Below are 22146 nucleotides of genomic sequence, written 5' to 3'. Positions count from 1 at the left end.
TACACAACAGGGACATGCTTTCCTCAGAGACATGTGGGGGACAATTCTCAGCCCCATACCTTTTTCAGACTGTGACCCCCTGCTGCAACCAGATACTGGTACCTACACCAATCACCCATGCCCCTTTAAGACTGTAGAACAGAGCCTGTACCACACATGTGATGACCAGCTACCTGGACACCTGAGCTGAATTCATACAAGAAATGTGAAACGACTCCTAGACTAATATACCTGATAACAGCTCTAGCCATCTGGAGACAGGACGTCAGAGCGCCAAAGGCAGAAATAATCAAGCTGGCTCACTCAAGCAGCCCATTTGGGCATATCAGAACAAAATAAAGCAAGAAGCTATGGCACAGTAAGCAAACATAAAACAAACTAATACCATAACTTCTAGACGGCTCAGAGACAACAGCCAATACCAAGTCACATAAAGAAACAGACCATGATCGCCTCAACAAGCTCTCAAAAAAAAAAAAAAAAAAAAAGAATCCAGGCACCTTCTAGATGAAAGGACCTTCCTGGAATTACCAGAGGTAACAAAAGATTAATATACAGAACCCTTCAAAACAACAGGGAAGAAATGAAGGAATACACAGAACAAGTCAAGGAACACACAGACAGAGCAATTAAAGAATGAAAAAGATTATTCAGGAACATAATGAAAAATTTAATAAGCTGGAAAAAATCCATAGACAGAGAGCAATCAGAAATTCAGAAGATTAACAATACAATTACAGAAGTAGACAACAGGAAGTCAGAGAGCAGATTTGAGCAAGTGGAAGGCAGAATTTCTGAACTTGAAGATAAAGCACTTGGCACTAATATATTCAAAGAAAAATCAGATAAAAGAATTTTTTAAAAATGAAGAAACCTTAAGAATCACGTAGGACTCTATCAAAAGAAATAACCTATGAGTGATTGGAGTACTAGAACAGGGAGGGATAACAGAAAATACAAAGAGAATTGTTGAAGATTTGTTGGCAGAAAACTTCCCTGATATCGTGAAAGATGAGAAGATATCAATCCAAGATGCTCATTGAACTCCACATAAGGTAGATGTTAAAAGGAAGTCACCAAGGCATATTATAATCAAACTTGCCAAAACCAAAGATAAAGAGAGAATTTTAAGAGCAGCTAAGGATAAATGAAAAGTCACCTACAAAGGAGAGCCAATAAGAATAAACTCAGACTACCCAGTAGGAACTATGCAGGGAAGAAGGTAACAGGATGACTTATATAAAAAATTGAAGGAAAAAAATGGCCAGCCAAGAATCATATAGCCAGCAAAACTGTCTCTTAAATATGAAAGTGAAATGAGGACATATCCATATAAACAGAAGTGTAGGGAATTCGTAAAAACCAAACCAAAACTTCAAGAAATACTAAAGGGAGTTCTTTGGTTAGAAAATCAATAATATCATGTATCAACACAAGACTAGAACACTGGGCAGAGCAATCAGAAGTCAACCCAGACAGAGAAATCAAAAAAAAAAAAAAATCAATATAGAAAAAAAAAAACCTGAAAACAGGGTAACTGTGATGTTATTATATAAAAAAAGACAACGTTAAAACAACAAAGAGGCACTAAGAAATGTAGTCATAGACCTTCCATATGGAGAGAAAGATAAGGTGATACAAAGAAATAAAAGTTAGGTTTAAATTTAGAAAAATACAGGTAAATAATAAGGTAACCACAAAGGAGAAAAACTAAAATACAAGATCAAAATAAAATACAAGAAAAAAATACTCAGCAGCAGAAACAAAATCAACAACGAATATGAGGAAAGGGCGATATATAAAGATGATCTACTCAGCACATAAAATTAAGTGGGAAAAAAGAAACTGTCAGCAACACACAAAAAAAAGACGTCAAAATGATAGCACTGAATTCATACCTATCTATAATTACATTGAATGTAAAAGGAATAAATGCACCAATAAAGAGACAGAGTGGTAGGATGGATTAAAAAACGTGATCCGTCTATACGCTGCCTACTAGAGACACACCTTAGACTTAGAGACACAAACAAACTAAAACTCAAAGGATGGAAAAAAAATATATCAAGCAAACAACAATCAAAAAAGAGCAGGAGTTGCAATATTAATTTCTCACAAAATAGAGTTTAAAGTTAAATCCAACATAAAGAGTAAGGAAGGACACGATATAATGATGAAAGGGACAATATACCAAGAAGCTATAACCATATTAAATATTTATGCACCCAATGACAGGGCAGCAAGATACATAAAAAGAACTCTATCGGCATTGAAAAGTGAGATAGACAGCTCCACTATAACAGTAGGAGACTTCAACACACCACTTTCAGTGAAGGACAGGACATTCAGAAAGAAGCTCAATAAAGACATGGAAGATCTAAAGGCCACAATCAACCAACTTGACCTCACAGATATATACAGAGCAATCCACCCAACAACAACCAAGTATAGTTTCTTTTCTGGTGCACATGGAACATTCTCTAAAATAGACCACATATTAGGTCATAAAGCAAGCCTTAGCAGAATCCAAAACATGGAAATATTACAAAGCCATGTAAGTGGAAATCAATAACAGAAACAGCAGGGAAAAGAAATCAAACACTTGGAAACTGAACAATACCCTACTCAACAAAGACTGGATTATAGAAGACATTAAGGAGGAAATAAAGAAATTCAGAGAATCCAATGAGAATGAAAACACTTCCTATCAGAACCTTTGGGACACAGTAAAAGGAGTGTTCAGAGGTCAGTTTATACCAATACATGCACACATACAAAAAGAAGAAAGGGCCAAAATCAAAGAATTATCCCTACAACTTGAACAAATAGAAAGAGAGCAACAAAAGAAACCCACAGGCACCAGAAGAAAACAAATCATAAAAATTAGAGCTGAACTAAATGAAATAGAAAACAGAAAAACAATTGAAAGAATTAACAAGACCAAAAGCTGGTTCTTTGAAAACATCAACAAAATTGATAAACCATTGGCCAAACTGACAAAAGAAAAACAGGAGAGGAAGCAAACAACCCAAATAAGAAATGAGATGGGTGATATTATAACAGACCCAACTGAAATTAAAAGAATCATATGAGACTACTATGAAAAATTGTACTCTAACAAATTTGAAAACCTTGAAGAAATGGATGATTTCCTAGAAACACACTACCTACCTAAACTAACACAATCAGAGGTAGAACAACTAAATAGACCCATAACAAAAGAACAGATTGAAAAGGTAATCAAAAAAACTCCCCCCCCTCCCCCAAAAAAAAGCTCTGGTCTGGACAGCTTCACTGCAGAGTTCTACCAAACTTTCAGAGAAAAGTTAACACCAATACTACTAAAGGTATTTCAGAGCATAGAAAAGGACAGAATACTACCAAACTCATCTATGAAGCCAGCATAGCCCTGATGCCAAAAACAGCTAAAGGCACAAAAAAAAAAAAAAAAAGAAAGAAAATTACAGACCTATATCCCTCATGAACTTAGATGCAAAAATCCTCAACAAAATTCTAGCCAATACAATTCAACAACATATCAAAAAATAATTCACCATGACCAAGTGGGATTCATATCAGTATTCAGGGATGGTTCAACATTAGAAAAACAATTAATGTAATCCCTCATATAAATACAAGACAAAAATCACACGATTTTATCAATTGATGCAGAAAAGGCATTTGAAGAAGTTCAACACCCATTCATGATAAAAATTCCCAGCAAAATAAGAATAGAAGGAAAATTCCTCAACATAATAAAGGGCATTCATACAAAGCCAATAGCCAGCATCATCCTACACAGAGCCTGAAAGCATTCCCCTTGAGATCAGGAACCAGACAACTATGCCCTTTATCACTGCTCTTCTTCAACATTGTGGTGGAAGTCCTAGCCAGAGCAATTAGGCTAGATAAAGAAATAAAGGGCATCCAGATCGGCAAGGAAGCAGTAAAAGTATCTTTATTTGCAGATGACATGGTCTTATAGGCACAAAACCCTAAGGAATCCTAAGAAAACTACTGAAACTAATAGAAGAGTTCAGCAGAATATTGGGATACACAATAAACATACAAAAATCAGTTGGATTCCTCTACACAAAGAACATCGAAGAGGAAATCATCAAATCAATAGCATTTACAGAAGCTCCCAAGAAGATAAAATACTTAGGAATAAATCTTACCAGAGATGTAAAAGACTTATACAAAGAAAACTACAAAACACTTCTACAAGAAACCAAAAGAGACCTAGATAAGTGGAAAAACATACCTTGCTCATGAATAGGAAGACTTAACATTATAAAAATGTCTATTCTATCAAAAGCGATCTATACATTTAATGCAATTCCGATCCAAATTCCAATGACATTTTTTAATGAGATGGAGTAACAAATCACCAACTTCATATGGAAGGGCAAGAGGCCCCAGAAAAGTAAAGCATTACTGGAAGAACAAATTGGGAGGCCTTACTCTACCTGATTTAAAAAAACCAACACCCAGTGCCGTTGAGTCGATTCCAACTCATAGCGACCTGATTTTAGAACTTATTATACCTCCACAGTATTCAAAACAGCCTGGTACTGGTACAGCAACAGATACATAGGCTAATGGAACAGAATTGAAAATCCAGCCATAAATCCATCCACATATGAGCAGTTGATATTCAACAAAGGCCCCCAAACAGCTAAACGGGGAAAAGAATCTTTTTAGCAAATAGTGCTGGCATAACTGGGTAACCATCTGCAAAAAAGTGAAACAAGACCTGTACCTCACTCCATGCACAAAAATGAGCTCAAAATGGATCAAAAACCTAAATATAAAATCTAAATTGACAAAGATCATGAAAGAAAAAACAGGGACAACACTAGGAGCCCTAATATATGGCATAAACAGCATCCAAAACATTACTAACAATGCAGAAGACAAACTAGATAACTGGGAGCTCCTAAAAATCAAACACCTATGCTCATCCAAAGACTTTACCAAAAGAGTAAAAAGATTACCTGCACACTAGAAAAAAGTTTTTAGCTATGACATTTCCGACCACCATCAGATCTCTAAAATCTATATGATACCACAAAAAGACAAATAACCCAGTTAAAAAATGGGGAAAAGATATGAACAGACACTTCACTAAAGTAGACATTCAGGCAGCTAACGATCATTAGCCATTAGATAAATGCAAATCACAACTACAAGGAGATTTCACCTCACTCCAAAAAGGCTGGCATTAATCCAAAAAACACAAAATAATAAATGTTGGAGAGGCTGTGGAGAGATTGGAACACTTACACACTTCTGGTGGGAATGTAAAATGGTACAAACACTTTGAGGATTGATGTGGCGCTTCCTTAAAAAGCTAGAAATAGAACTATCATACAATCCAGCAACCCATTCCTTAGAATATAACCTAGAGAAATAAGAGCTTTTACATGAACAGATATAAGCACACCCATGTTTATTGCAGCACTGTTTACAATAGCAAAAAGATGGAAACAACCAAAGTGCCCATCAACAGATGAATGGATAAATAACGGTATATTCACACCATGGAATACTATGCATCGATAAAGAACAGTGATGAATCTGTGAAACATTTCATAACATGGAGGAACCTGGAAGGTATTATGCTGAGTGAAATTAGTTGAAAAAGGACAAATATTGTATAAGACCACTATCATAAGAACTCAAGAAATAGTTTAAACAGAGAAGAAAATATTCTTTGATGGTTATGCAAAAGGGGGGAAGGAGGCAGGGTGGGAGAGGGATATTCACTAATTAGATATAGATAAGAACTACTTTAGGTGACGGGAAAGACAGCACACAATACAGGCGAGGTCAGCACAGCTGGCCTAAACCAAAAGCAAAGAAGTTTCCTGAATAAACTGAATACTTTGAAGGCCAGTGTAGCAGGGGCAGGGGTTTGGGGACCATGGTTTCAGGGGACATCTAAGTCAATTGGGATAATAAAATCCTTTAAGAAAACATTCTGCATCCCACTTTGGAGAGTGGCATCTGGGGTCTTAAACACTAGCAAGTGGCCATCTAAGATGCATCAATTGGTCTCAACCCACCTGGATAAAAGGAGAATGAAGAACACCAAGGACACAAGGTAATTACAAGCCCAAGAGACAGAAAAGGCCACATTAACCAGAGACTACATCAGCCTGAGCCCAGAAGAACTAGACGGTGCCTGGCTACAACCGATGACAGGGAACACAACAGAGAATCCCTAAGGGAGCAGGAGAGCAGTGCAAGGCAAACCCCAAATTCTCATACGATGACCAGACTTAGTGGTGTGACTGAGACCAGAAGTACCCCAGTGGTCATGGCCCCCAGGCCTTCTGTTGGCTCAGCACAGGAACCATTTCCAAAGCCAACTCTTCAGACAGGGATTGGACTGGACAATGGGTTGGAGAGGGATGCTGGTGAGGAGTGAGCTTCTTGGATCAGGGGGACACTTGAGACTATTTTGGCATCTCCTGCCTGGAGGGGAGACGAGAGAGTAGAGGGGGTTAGAAGCTGGCAAAATGGACATGAAAAGAGAGAGTGGAGGGAGAGAGCGGGCTGTCTCATTAGGGGGAGAGCAATTGGGAGTATGCAGCAAGTTGTAAAGAAGTATTTGTGTGAGAGATGGACTTGGTTTGTAAATTTTCACTTAAAGCACAATAAAAATTAAAAAAAAAAAAGGAATAAACTAATGAGGCCAAAACCGTTCTGAAGTTCTTGCTTCTTGCCCTGCCACTATAGGCTGATTTTTCCTTTTTTTTAATTGTGCTTTCAGTGAAAATTTAGAGAGCAGACTAGTTTCTCATTAAAACAATTAATACACAAATTGGTTTTTGACATTGTTTGACAACCCCATAATGTGACAACAGTCTCCCCTTCTTGACCTCAGGTTCTCCATTTGTCCAGTTTTCCAGTCCCCTTCTTCTCAATTTGCTTTTGTGCTCATGTGCCCATTTAGTCTTGTATACATGACTGAACTACGTATGCTATTGTTTCTTTTATAAGCTTGTCTAATCTTTGCTGGGGCCCTGGTGGCACAGTGGTTAAGAGCTTGGCCACTAAGCAAAAGGTCAGCAGTTCAAATCCACCAGCTGCTCTTTGGAAAACCCATGGGGCAGTGCTACCCTATCCTGTAGGGTCTCTAGGAGTTGGAATCAACTTGACAGCAATGGGTTACCCTTTGGCTGAACAGTGAACTTCAGTCCTGAGTTAAAAGGTGGCTTGGGCCATATTATCAGGATTTCACTAGTCTCTGTCAGACAGTAGGTCAGATCTTTTTTGTTGTTGTTAGCTTGAATTTTGTTCTACATTTTTCTTTGCAGTGTCCAGGACTCTCTATTGTGATCCCTGTCAGAGCAGTCAGTGGTGGTATTCAGGCAACATCTAGTTGTTCTGGACTCAGTCTCATAGATGCAGGCTGAAGTTTAATACAACACCCAGTTACCTTTGACAAGTTGTTTTAATAAAAGTGTCACGCCTATGTCCATGGAGAGAGTAATTGTCATGGTTTAAAATTCCATTGGTATAGAAAAAAGTTAACAGGTATACCATTTTGCTTAAACCTGTTTGAGAAAATCCAAAGGTTCAACATGAAAATGTAGTACATGTGGAATACTTATTATATGGAAATTTCATATGAATCTTTTTATCAAGAATGTCCCTAACTCCAACCTCCATCTATAGTTTTTTTTTTTCTTATCATTTGTATTTTCAAATATTCAGCATCCTAAAAGAGGGACATATTTACAGTGAACGTTGCCTAAATTAAAAAGAGAGAGAGAATAGCAACAACAAGGAGAAAAGCCACAAAAAGAAAACCCCAAACTTACCCAGTTGGTTGACTATGTCCATAAAATCTGTGTTCCAGAAGTAAGCAAAGGGCACCCAATCTCTCAGCATATGTAGTCCAGGTGTTATTACCTGTTACCATTTGTCTACTGGCAGCATTTTCCCCTTTGATGAACAGAAATACTGGGCCTCCAGGTTTGTAGAAAATATCATTAATGAAATATCTCTGTGAAAGTAGAAATATTCTTGTAGGTCAGTAACACATCAGATCTTGCAATTTATTTGTGGCTTTTGATAACTGCGTGGCAGCATATATTGGTTTGTCCCATTTAAATAAAACATAGTTCAAGCCACTGTGCTGGTGCACTGGACAAATTTATTTTGCTTTTGTAAGTAAAATAGACACAACAGCAAATTGGATGATTTAAACATTTTCAAGTGTACAAACCGGTGGCATAAATCACACTCACAGTATTGAGTACCTATCACTACTATTTGTTTACATTTCACATTACCATTTCTAATTCAAATTTAGAATGTGAGATTCTTGTTTGATTTTATATTCGGAGCTATTTTCTTTTACTCTGAAAGTTTGGGTTCCTAACAACATTTAGATTATTATTTGCTTTATACAAATAATATATAGTAATACACACACATTAGAATAACAATTCCTATTTTAAAAACAGCCATGGTTGCACAATGGTTAAGGCACTCAGATGCTAACTGAGAAGTCGGTGGTCTGAACCAACCAGCAGCTCCTCTGGAGAAAAGACCTGGCGACCTGCTCGCATAAAGATTAACAGCCTAGGAAACCCTGTCGGGGCAGTTCTACTCTGTTCTGTAGGGTTATTACGAGTTGGAATTGACTCTATGACACACAAATACAAAATATTAAGACTGATAGTAAGATTATTGAAATCTTTTTATTTTTTTACAATTGTATGTGTCTGTGTTCTTAGAATTTACTCTATAAGACATGTAAAGTCAAAGTACTGAGCTTTGTATTCACTTGAAATAATTTTCTCTGGTTAAGCCACACACTTAATAGATAATTAGCTTCATTTGTTTCATTTTATTACCAAATTTTAACTGTATTATTAAAAACACTTATTAAAACAATGTACATTCAAAGAAAACTGAGATTATTTCTATTCCCTAAACCATTTCCCCAAGCATCTGACAGTTTGTTGTACTGCGGTGGCTTGCGTGTTGCTGCGGTGCTGGAAGCTATGCCACCAGTATTCAAATACCAGCAAGGCACCTGTGATGGACAGGTTTCAGCAGTTCTTCTAGACTAAGACAAATTAGGAAGAAGGACCTGGGGTGTACTTCCAAAAAAATCACCCAGTGAAAACTTTATGAGTAACTGTGGAGCATTGTCTGAGATAGTGCCCCTCAGGTTGGAAGCCAGTCAAAATATGAGTGGGAAGAGCTGCCTCCTCAAAGTAGAATCAACCTTAATGACTTGGGTTTAGCCAAGCTTTCAGGACCTTCATTTATTGATGTGGCATGACTCAAAATGAGGAAAAAAAAGATGCAAATATTCATTAATAATAAGAACATAAAATGTCTGAAGTATGAATCCAGAAAAATTGGAAATTGTGAAAAATGAAACAAAACACAAAAACATCGATGTCCCACACATTAGTGAGCTGAAATGGCCTGGTACTAGCCATTTTGAATTGGTTAATCATATGGTCTACCATACCAGGAATAACCAATTGAAGAGGAATGGCATTGCATTCGTCATCAAAAAGAACATTTCAAGATCTGTCCTGAAGTACAATGCTGTCAGTGACAGGAAAATATCCATATGTCAACAATGATGAGTTAATATGAATATTATTCAAATTTATTCATCAACCACTGTCATGAATTGAATTATGTCCCCCTAAAAATGTGTGCATCAATTTGGCTGGCCATGATTCCTGGTATTGTGTGATTTTCCCATATGTTGTATACCCTGTCTCTATGATGTTAATGAAGGAGGATGGGCAGCAGTTAGTTGTTTTAGTGCTGCAGGACTCAATATACAAGACTGGCTTGTGTCTTGAGGCAATCTCTTGAGATATAATAGAAAGAAGTGAGCACAGAGAGATGGGGGAACCTCATACCACTGAGAAAGCAGTGCTGAGAGCAGAGTGCATCCATTGGACCCTTTGGGGTCCCTGTGTGGAGAAGCTCCTAGTCTGGTGGAAGATTGATGAGAAGGCTAACAGAGAGAGAAAGCATTCCCCTGGGGCTGACACTCTGAATTTGGACTTTGAGCCTACTTTATTGTGAGAAAATAAACTTCTCTTTGTTAAAGCCATCCACTTGTGGTATTTCTGTCATAGCAGCACTAGATTACTAAGAAAACCACTAAGACCAAAGATAAAGAAATAGAAGATTTTTACCAAGATCTGCAGTCTGAAATTGATCTAACATCCAATTAAGATGCATTGATAATTACTGTTGATTGGGATGTGAAAAATGGAAACAAAGAGCGGTGGGTAGATGGAAAATATAGCCTTGGTAATGAAACAATGATGGAGATCACATGACAAAATTTTGCAAGACCAATGACTTCTTCATTGCAAATATCTTTTTTCAACAACATAAATGGTACTATACATGTGGACCTTGCCTGTTGAAATACACAGGAATCAAATCAACAACATCTGTGGGAAGAGATGACGGAAAATCTCAACATGCTTAGTGACACAAGACCAGGGTTTCTGCAGAAGAGACCAACAATTATTCAGATGCAAGTTCAAGCTGAAGCTGAAGAAACTTAGAACGATTACATGAGAACAAAAGTACTACTTTGTATCCCATCTGAAATTGAAGGCCATCTCGAGAATACATTTGTTGCACTGAGCACTAATGACCAAAGACCAGACAAGTTATGGAAAGACATCAAGGACATCATATATGAAGAGAGCAAGAGGTCATTAAAAAGATAGAAAAGAAAGAAAAGACCAAAACGGTTGTCAGAAGAGACTCTGAAACTTGCTCTTGAGTGTTAAGTAGCTAAAGCAAATGGAAGAAATGATGAAGTAAAACAGCTGAACAGATTTCAAAGGGTAGCTCCAGAAGACAAAGTATTATAATGAAATGTGCGAAGACCTGAGGTAAGAAACAAAAGGGAAGGACATGCTCGGCATTTCTCAAGCTGAAAAAACTGAAGAAAAAATTCAAGCCTTGAGTTGGAATTTTGAAGGATTCTATGGGCAAAACATTGAGTTACAGAGGAGGCATCAAAAGAAGATTGAAGGGAGGTGGAGCCAATGCGGCACCACACCATCCCTCCCGAGCAAGGACCAGAAAAACTAAGTAAAACGGAGACAAACATCAATCCTGTAACCTTAAGTGTCAAGTGAAGAGATTAAAAAGCTCTATCAAACACCAAATGGAATAAGAAATGACAGAGAATGGAGAGCAAGGAGAGATAGGAGCAGAGGTCTCCTATCTGCTAACTCACCATGGATTTGCCATCTTGGATTTATGTAGGAGATTGGGAGACTGAGAGTATGGGAAAGCAACTTCACGGAGCTCCCAGCAGGAGACAGAGCACCCCGTAACCAGCTATATACTCTTTCCCACACCCCCCAGCCTTCTTCCCCTTGCTCTGCCTCTATTGCTTCCCAGCTGGCCCCAGTCAATCAGCCGAGAAGCACCAGCTCTGTGCTGCTTGGATTCGCTCTCCCACACCTGTTGGCTCCTTCAGTGCCATTTGGTTATTGCTGCTGTTGTTTTTTTCAGCTTCTTTTGTTTTTTTTCCCTGCCTTTCACCTCCTCCTTTCTCCCAAAAACCTGGCTCCATGTGCCATTTTGCTTCTTCCTGACAGGCTGTGAAGCACCAGTAGGCTGGGACACTGCTTCCTTGTTCCACACTTAGGGTTCCAGGATTGACCTTTGTCTCCATTTCTCAGTTTCTCGTCTCTCCACTTCAATAACAAGCTCCCTCAGCACTTCGTTTGTTTGTTTTATTCCTGTTTCTCTCTCCTCTCTGTCTTCTTTCTCATACCCACCTGAGGTCTACACTGCAACTTCCCCCCTCCTCCCTTCTTTCCTTCCTCCCTCCCTCCCTCCCTTCCTTCCTCCTTCCTTCCTACCTGCACAGCGAACTGATCATCACACCTCCAAACAGCACAGGCACAGGCACAGCCTAAAGGAACCCACCCTGCACTGACCCTTGGCCACCCTGTTGACCCCAGTATTTGATACAAACAACCCATCCCAGTCCTTATCCTTCAGCTGAACCTACTGCACCATAGCAGAGTGAATGGCCCTGCCCATTGGACAAGGAGGTGAAAAGTATCATGCCCACAGATGAACAAACAACAAAGAATGCACAGACCACCTGCTCAAAGATTAGACAGGCCCAGAAAACAAAATGAGAGCAAAGGGGCACACCAGCCCAGGGGCAAGGACTAGAAGGCAAGAGAGGACAGGAAAACTGGTAATAGGGACCCCAAGGTTGAGAAGAGAGAGTGTTGACATGTGTGAGGTTGTTAACCCATGTTGTAAAACAATATGTGTACTAACTGTTTTAAGAGAATCTAGTTTATTTTGCAAAACTTCATCTAAAGTACAAAAAAAAAGTTGGAAGGAAGACACAGAGTCACTATACCAAAAATAATTGGTCAACTTTCAATCATTTCAGGAGGTAACATACAATCAAGAACCGATGGTATTGAAGGAATGAGCCCAAGCTGCACTGAAGATGTCGGTGAAAAACAAGGTTCCAGGAATTAAGTGAAGACCAACAGAGATGTTTCTACAAAAAGGTGTAGTGCTGGAAGTGCTCACTCATTTATGTAAGAAATTTGGAAAACAGCTACCTGGCCAAACTGACTGGAAGAGATCAATATTTATGCCTATTCCAAAGAAAGGTGATCCAGCCAAATGCAGAAATTATCGAAATAATATCATACATAAGTAAAATTTTGCTGAAGATATTTCAAAAGTGATAGCAACACTACACTGACAGGGAGCTGCCAGAAATTCAAGTCTCATTCAGAAGAGGACATGGAAGAAGGAATATTATTGCTGATGTCAATGATCCTAGCTGAAAGCAGAGACTACCAGAAAGATATTTACTTGTGTTATTGGCTATTTAAAGGCATTCAACTGTGTGGATCATAACAAATTATGGATATCTTGGGAAGAACGGGAATTCCAAAACACTTAATTGTGCTTATGAGGAACCTGGAGTTAGAACAACAGGCAATCGTTCCACCATAGACCAAGGGGCAGTCTTTTGAAGAGAACAAGAGGATCCTGCATGATTTAAAGTCATGAAAGGTGTGCTTCAGTGTTGTATTCTTTCACCATACATATTCAATCTGTAAACTGAGCAAATAATCCAAGAAACTGGATTATATGAAGAGGAATAAGACATCAGGATTGAAGAAAGGCTCATTAACAAGCTACATTATGCACATGACACAACCTTGCTTCTTGCTGGAAGTGAAGACAACATGAAGCACTTACTGATGAAAATTAAAGTCTACATCTTTCAGTATGGATTACACATCAAAGTAAAGAAAAAACAAAAACAAAAATCCTCACATCTGAACCAGTAAGCAACATCATAATAAAGGGAGAAAAGATTGAAGGATTTCATCTTACTCGAATCCAAAATCAACACCCATGGAAGCAGCAGTCAAGAAATCAAATGACACATTGAATTGCAGAAATCTGCAAAAGACCTCTTTAAAGGGCTAAGAAGCAAAGATGTCATTTTACGTAATAAGATTTATCTGACCCAAACCATAGTGTTTTCAACCTTTTCATATGCATGCTAAAGGTATGCAATGAATAAAGAATACCAAAGAAGGATGTACGCCTTTGAGTTAAGGCAGCAGTGAATAATGTTGAATATACCATAGATGTCAGAAGAACAAACAAGTCTGTATTAGAAGAAGTACAGTCAGGATGACCCTTAGAAGCAAGGATGGCAAGACTTTGTCTTATGTACTTTGGACTGTTGTCAGGAGGGACCAGTCTCTGGAGGACATTTTGCTTGGTAAAATAGAGGCTCAGCAAAAAAGAAGCTTTTTAACGAGGTGGATTGCCACCATGACTGGGATGACAACAATTGTGAGGATGTCACAGGACCAGGCAGTGTTTTGTTCTGTTGTACATATGATGGCTGTGAGTCAGAACTGACTCAAAGGCACCTAACAACAACAACCTGAGTGTATCTGTATGATTTCATTAATATGAGATATCTAAAAAAAAAAAACTAGATATCTAGAATAGACAAATTGTATAGGAGCAATTAATTCTTACTCTGTTAAAGAAAAGCGAGAAGATTTATTGTAGGATCTATAACAGTCCGGACTGGGGAAAACATTTAATTTTACAGAGAGAACTAGCACCTAACATCAATAAAACCATTTACCTTTTTCTCTTTATATATAATGATTTTTACTATATTTTTATTTATTCTTTCATTTATCTGTAAAAACATCATATGTACATATAATTATGCTTTTTTTTTATTTGTCTGCCTTTTTTTTTTAAATAAAGTGCCATTCTGCAATTTTCACATAATGCCACAACTTGACCTCCGTTACATAGTAGTAGAGTAATATGCTGAAATTTTCCTCACTTTCATTTACAGCTAAAAGTTTAAAGAAATTTTCCAGTGTGTATAAAAATAATAATAATAATTAACCTAGTATTCTATTGTTGAACATTTGACTACATTTAAAGCTGTTCCTCTTCTGTATTGAGTAGCAATGAATAGTTTGTGGAAATGTCTTTTCGTATTTTTGCTAAAGTATCCTTGGTAGATGCATGAAAGTGGAAGTAGTTTTACTAAATATTGCTAAATTCCTTTCTGTATAGGCTATACTATTGTTTTCTTTTCCACTTGCTATGTATTAGAATACCTATTAACCAATACCCTAGCAGATAACAGTATGTTATCAAGCTAGAAAAATGGTATTGAAAAGCAGTTCATAATTGTGGCCAAAAGTTTTTCTTAAAAATTCAAGAACTTAATGAAAATCACCTCTATAAACAAGAGGTAAGAAACCTTAATGAAATAAAGAAATGAAAACTCAAGCATCCACGCTGAAAAGATCAATAGAAAGAAAAATAAACACTATAGAAATAAAATTTCCTCACAGAAATGAAGAAGCTAGAGGACAATTTGGGGAAGAATTAGCAGAAGTGAATGCAAAGATGTTTAATTGAATTGGAGAGAAAATTATAACTGTGTGAAATAGACGAAGTCCATTCAACACATGTGTAATTGGTGATTTTAAAGAAAAAAAATGAACATAGTATACCAAAAATACATAATTCAAAAAATGTTATAGAATAAATAATCTGTGTCTCAGAAATGTTATCAAATCATCAACACCAAGACGTGCCCCAGGAAATTTTATTTACTTCAAATAAACAAATAAATAAAGGATCCTTCAGGCACTGAGGCAAAAAGTCCCACATAAGGATGTATATATTTGGCAGGACTCAACCTGCTATGCAGCAATATGCAAAGTTAGATGAGAGTTCAACAATGCATATGAACTCAGGAAAGAAAACTGACAGCCAAGAATTATATACCCAGCCGCAGAGACAACAGAAAAGTGTTACAAGTCACAGAATATAATTCTCATAAATCTTTCTTTAAAAATCTATTTTGACAAAGGGACTGGGAGTGAAAATGTATATGTTTATGCATAACACTGATCCTAAAACAACATTGAGGTTGTGGGTATTGCATAGAAAGGAATGTTACAAAATATGAGAATTAGAAACACATGTTGATCAAAAGAGGGAAAATGCAGAAAAGAATTTCAACTTCTCATACTGTCCATACATTCTGGATTCATGGAGGTTGGATTAAACCCTGAAACTATTGCCCCAAGATAATCCTTGAGCCTTAAACCAAAAATATCCCCCTGTACTCTACATAAAACCAAACAGTTTAGCTTAACTAGTAAAAAAATGAGTGCTTTGAGCATTGAGCTCTTTTAAAATCTATCTATACCAGATCATGGAGCTTTGGTGGTGCAGTGAGTGAGCTATGGCTGCTAACCAAAAGGTGAGCTGTTCAAATCTACCAACCACTCCTTGAAAACCCTATGAGGCAGTTCTACTCTGACCTATACGGTTGCTATGAGTTGGAATTGACTGGATGGCAATGGGTTTTGGGTTACAGGGGATCAAATTAACATCAGCAACTCAAAAGATTAGACAGGAACCTTAGAGGGCAGTGAGTTTATGTTAATGTGGGAGAAACAACTCAGAAAAGGAGGTGAGAATGGTTGTACAACTCAAAGAATGGAATTAATGTCACTGAACTGTACCTGTAGAAACTGTTGAATTGGTATGTTGGCTGTACACATTTTGAACAATAATAAATACATAAAATAAATTACAAACAACAACAACAAAAAGAAGCATAAGGCTATAATATTACTAACAAAAATAGGAAAGTAAAGGAGAAAAGGTGGAAAGTTATAGCGCAAAGTGACAAAGGGCTTCTTCATTTTTATAATGTCACAAAGAGGTGCAAAAAGAATAATAATATAACCAGTCAAAATAGAGTTTATTGTAATATTGTGTTTTCATGATTTGACTTTAAAACCATGTAAATATTTTAGGTAGCTGGAAGACAAAATTAAATTGAATAAAACCAAATTAAAAAAAAAAACCACAATGAAAATGAAGCAAATAGATAAAAAATAGAACATTTTCAGTAACTTGAAAGCCAGTCATTTGACTGTCCATCTTTAGGATATTGACTTAAACATGCCATTCTCTTACACAAGACCTTCCAGTTGTTCCACATCGTTCCCTGGACAAGGTCAAAATTCCTTAAGGGAGAACTCAAAACTCTTCATTATTTGTTATCCAAATAGAACAAATATTTAAGAAATTTTCTGCTTGGACACAATGAGAAGATCATCGTGTTTAGAGTCAAATAAGGGATTCTAAATTCAGTTCTTCCATTTATTTGCTATAGACAGAACTTAGACAAGGCTTTTAGCATGCTTGTAATCTCAGTTTGCTTGGAGGCATAGCAATACTTGCCCTTCCTACATTACAGAGTTGTCTTGGGAAATGAAATGTATTGAATTGTGTCCCCCCAAAAAGTATTCATTGAAATCCTCACCTCAGTCCTGTTTGGAAATAGGTATTACCTTTTTTTATGCTAATTATGTCCTACCAAAGTGGCGTGGGCCCTACACCTAATTACTTTTGAGTTATAAAAAGGGCCAGAATAGACACAAAGACACACACACAGGGGACAGACAGCTGAGAAGGAATGACAAAGAACTCCAAAAAAATATCAAAGATTGCCAACAGACACCAGAAAATAAGAGAGGCTCACAGAAGGAAATCTACATGACTGAGACACTGATTTGGACTGTTAACCTCTGGAACTCTGAGATAATAAACTTCTGTTTTTTAAAGCAAAAAGAAAATTAAATAAAATAAAGCAAGAAACATATCAAAACTGGTCTTCTTAACAACCCTCTTTGGGTTTTGACTTGCTTGCTCTTCTGATGCTATTTGGTCTTTGGCCAGCTGTCCCCAAGTAACTGCTTCAATGGCCACTGCCTAGAAAAATCATACAAGAGGAGGGAATAACTATGACAAATGATACCAGCTGTTAACCTCAAGAAGCACACATATGGTTATGTCTATATGTCTCACATAATTAAAATACTGATAATGAAAACAAAAAATGTAAAAACAAAAAAATTACAAAGCTCAAAGCTCAAGACGGTATAAAATAGCTAGTTCAATGCCTAGCACACTGTTTTAAAAAAAATCCAAACCAGTTGCCATCCCGTAGATTCTGGCTCATGGTAAATCCATGATTGTCAGCATAGAAAGGTGCTTTATAGGATTTTCGAGGCTGTGGCCTTTCAGAAGCAGACTGTGAGGCCTTTTTTCAGAGGTAACTCTGGCTGAGTTAGAAAAAACAAGCTTCCAGTTAGTAGTTCAGAGCTTAAACATTTGCACCACTCAGGGACTGGAAATACTCCTCATCTCTTTACCTCCAACCTCCAAGACACCCTCCTCAAGGCCTCAAGCTCATGCCATCCCCCACCTGTCATCACCTAACCTGGTCATTTTTACCTGTGACCAGAACGACGAACCATTTTTGCTAAAATGGTTGAGCATTTGCTGGAACCATCGATCGGTAGGGTGCTTTTCTGTGCTCCATGAGTCACCCCGGTTCCGTCTCTGGGTGAAACTCTGAGCACAGGAACAGAAAAGCAGCAGCAGCAGCGACAACAGCAGCAACCTAACAACTTGGGCCATAGTTGTCTAAAGGGAAGCAGTTTCCACAGTTTGGGCGATTTCTACTTCAGTAGTCCTCAACCAGGCATTGGTAACTGATCTCGGTCCCTGGGGTTACATGATGGTATCTCTACCTAGAAGCCTACATGCCACTACCTGCCTCACCTTCTGAGACTATGGAAACATTCTAGTAGAAAAGGTCAAATGGAGGAGGGGAAAAGATGGCTGCCAGTGGCTTTCCATTCCATCTGATAGGGTGGAAACCCTGGGCTCCTGGTCCCCCGGGCTTCAGCAATCACCAAAGGCAGGAGCCAAGGGTAAGGGTGGGAGGTGCTGAGAAACTCATCCTCTATTAAATGATTTCCTTGTCTTTGCTTCCTCACCTCTTGTGGGGTCTTCTGGTAGGATTCCAAGGCCTCACACATAGAATGACAGAAAAAAATGAATACACACATTCCAGTTCGTGTGACGTCTTTGTGCAGAAATCCAAACCTTTGAAACTCTGATTGCAGTTTTACCCTCCTGGTCGTCCTAATTCTCTCAGCGTAGACCTGGCTCTGCTATTGCTTTCTCATCCTGATCTTCATCACCACCATCGTCATCACCCCTTTATCAATGCTACAACTGCCACAAACGTGTTCTAAAATGCCCAAACCCTGCTGGTCTTATGGAGAGTTAAAGAGCTGCAGTAGATTTTCTGCCTTGGAATGTCTTGCAGTAAAGTTAAGAATGTAACATCTACACAGGAAAGAGAAAGGTATAGGTGGAATAGTCTGGGAGGTCTTTAACTCAACATGTGTCTATGTCAGTGTGGAACTGGAGTATGTTAAATGGTGCAAGAATTCCCATGGAGGTGGAGTTTTGGGGTGGTGTCTTGAATGCTCAATGACATTTTTTCATGTCTAGACCCAAAAGAGTAATTAACTCCACTTGCCTGGGTGCCAAACTGCCTGGGCTTGAAACTCTAACTCATAGTGACCTTATGTATTACAGAATGAAACATTGCCTGGCCCTGTGCCATCCTCACAATCTTTAGTATATTTGACTCCATTGTTACAGCCACATGGCACGCCATCTCATGGACCGTTCCTCTCATTTTTGCTGACCTTCTACTTTACCAAACATGGTGTCCTCTAGTGGTGGATCTTTGTTAATCACTTGTTCCAAGTAAACATGACAAACACTCTTCATCCTCCCTCACTTTTAAGGAAAGTTCTAGCTGTGTCTTACTCTATGATTTGGAATTGATTTGACGACAATGGTTTTGGTTTGGGGGCTGCTATTTTAATTATATGGAAGAGTTGTGCTTGTATTAGAAGTTTCAGACCTGCTCTGAATCTTGATCTCCTAAAATATTTAACTGGACATCATGCCCCCCTACAGAGAAATGTATACATTAAAAGAGTAATAAACACTCTCTCAACTATGTAGGAACCCCTGCTGGCACAGTGGTTAAGTGCCTGGTTGCAAATTGAAAAGTCAGTAGTCCAAACACTAGCTGCTCCACAGGAGAAAGATATAGCAGTCTGGTTCCATAAAGATCACAGGCTTGGAAATCCTACGAGGCAGCACTATTTTTTTTTTTTTTTTTGGTTCTTCTCTGTCCTAAGGGTTACTATGAGTCAGAATCTATTTGACAGCAATAAAGTTTGGGCTTGGTCAACCCTGTGAAGACTTGTGGGACAGATGGTATCCCAACCACTTCGTATGACTCTGGAATTCTTTGGGAAGGAAGTAATCCAATTTTAATGTGTTTAGCCTCAAGGTGGGAGTATTTGGAAATGCATGAAACTCAAAAACCCTGAGTGGGAACCTCACTTTTTGTGTAAAATGAGCATTATCTTAGGTGGTCCTTCCCAGATATATCAATTTTCTAAATTTTTGACAGATTTGCCTTTATTTCTGTAAGATAAACCTCCTCACTATGTTTCCCAGTTATGTTCTCATGAAAATAAGCTTATCATGAGAATAAGCTATTGTTAGTCTTCATTCAGCCATAGTGGTCATTTTCTCCTTTATGCCAATCATTGTTTCAAAGTGTTACTGGCTTACTTCTTCTCTAGCTTTTAAAAAATAAATATGCCCTTCCAATAAGGGATAATGTATTACAGTGGTACTTCTCAAGAGACTTAAACACCTGTAAGTTATTTATATCATGCATTCATTGGCTGATATCAGTAGGATTTACTAAATTCTGTCATACACTGGGACATATGGGATCCGAATAATGGATATCAATATGCATAATCCATAACAAAAAATCTGAATTGGTTCTTTAAACAGAATGTTGTACATTACTGTGAAAGGCCAATGGCATAAAGACATATAATTTGTGGAGGTTAAATACTGCAGAATTGAATTAAGAGTACTTTTTTTTTTTTATTACAATGGACCACAACCTGTCTGTCAGCTTGTTGTACTGTGTTGGCTCCCGTGTTGCCTTGATGCTAGAAGCTATGCCACCAGTATTTCAAGCACCAGGAGGGTCACCCATACTGGGCAGATTTCAGTAGAACTTCCATAATAAGACAGCCTAGAAAGAAAGGCTTAGTAATCTACTTCCAAAAACTAGCCAATGAAAACCTTTTGGATCACAAGAGAATATTGTCCAATATGTGCTGGATGATGAACCTCTTAGGTTGGGAGGCACTACACAATGGCCACAATAATAGACTCAAACATGTCAGCAATCATGAAGATGACTCAGGACTACACACATTTTCATCCTTTTATACCTAAAGTTGGCATGAGTCAGAACCAACAAGACAGTCTAACAATAACAATATTCTGGTGGGTATAGGGAAACCCTGGTGGCATAGTGGTTAAGTGCTACAGCTACTAACCAAAGGGTCGGCAGTTCGAATCCACCAGGTGCTCTTTGGAAACTCTGTGGGGCAGTTCTACTTTGTCCTATAGGGTCTCTATGAGTCGGAATAGACTCGACGGCACTGGGTTTGGTTTTTGGGAGTGGGTATAGAATATCGTAAATATATGACATCTTTTTCTCATTGAAGTTTTTTTTTCAATGTAATCAGATTGTTAGAATAAATATTGATTAGCAGTACAACAGAGGCTCAGTGATGTTTGGTTTGCTTCAGTCCTTCTAGGCCTGCCCTCGACCTGACAAACACAGGACTGTGACTTCTGGAACAAGATCAAATCTGCAGAAAGCACATGGAGTGGTTTCCAGCTAAAGTGGTTTGCAGCACCATAATAGGCCTGATATGTTTTTCTAATTAATGTGGTCTAAAAAAAAAAAAAAAATTTTTTTTTTTTTTTTTAAAGTGATCATTTTTTCTTCCTCCTGTATACCTACCCATATTGAAAAACACACTGTGGCAAGGAAAATGTGTGCTATGACATTCTCCTGGGAGAAGTCTGGACTCACACCACAGCCAGCTAGCAATACCATGCCCCTAATTTACAAGGATGAGATGTCCAATATGACAGTCGCTATCTACATGTGGTTATTAAGCACTTGAACTGTGATTTTGCTGAATCAAAATATGCAATATATACACTGAATTTCAAAGCCTTAATAAAAAATAAATAGATATTATATTGATTATGTGATGAAATGATGGATATAGTGAGTTAATTGAAATGTATTAAAATTCACTTTACCTGTTTCTTTTTATTTTATAATTTGACTATTGGATATCTTAATATTACATAGGTATCTTCCACTATACTTCTATTGGACAGTGCTGTCCTAAGAGGCTGGCCTTGTCTACCTAAACTTGGCCAAGGCTCTCCTCTCGGACTTAAGAGGTTGTATCTGGGTTATGTTGACTGTGCCTTTAGGGATTTGGTTTGGGATTGCCAGCTCCTTTCCACCACCCCAATGCTCTGGGTTGCAGCTCCATATGTAGGTGTCTTAGCATACTGCAGTTTCTTCCTGAGCTTGCTCACTGCTTTCTCCCAGCATGCTTTTGACTGGGATAGCTGAGATAGTAAACCTCCACTGAGCCCAAGCCTTAACACTCTTCGCTTTTAAAAATGGATTTAAAGTGAATTAATCAATTAAAGTCTAGTTGAATAAATACCGGAATAGAAAAAAGTATTTTCTTTTCATTTTTTTTAGTCTAGATGAAA

General features: G+C 37.9%; 1 protein-coding gene across 1 annotated transcript in view; it reads right to left on the bottom strand.

Annotated features, from left to right (window-relative positions):
• LOC100667087 (putative serine protease K12H4.7) overlaps positions 1–18202 on the bottom strand; it is a 56036-nt gene extending 37834 nt beyond the window's left edge. The window contains exons 1-2 of the mRNA XM_064287396.1: positions 17887–18202; positions 7833–8017 (exon numbers count right to left, since the gene is read on the bottom strand). Of these exons, the coding sequence (XP_064143466.1) occupies positions 7833–8017; positions 17887–18072 (371 nt within the window). The 5' untranslated portion in view covers positions 18073–18202. The remainder of the gene's footprint in view (positions 1–7832; positions 8018–17886) is intronic.
• Between the last annotated feature and the right edge of the window lie 3944 nt (positions 18203–22146).

Source organism: Loxodonta africana, chromosome 6 (genome assembly GCF_030014295.1).
Source record: "Loxodonta africana isolate mLoxAfr1 chromosome 6, mLoxAfr1.hap2, whole genome shotgun sequence".
Classification (NCBI taxonomy): Eukaryota; Metazoa; Chordata; class Mammalia; order Proboscidea; family Elephantidae; genus Loxodonta; species Loxodonta africana.
Note: the sequence above shows the minus strand (reverse complement) of the source record. Positions and strands in the feature narration are given on the sequence as shown.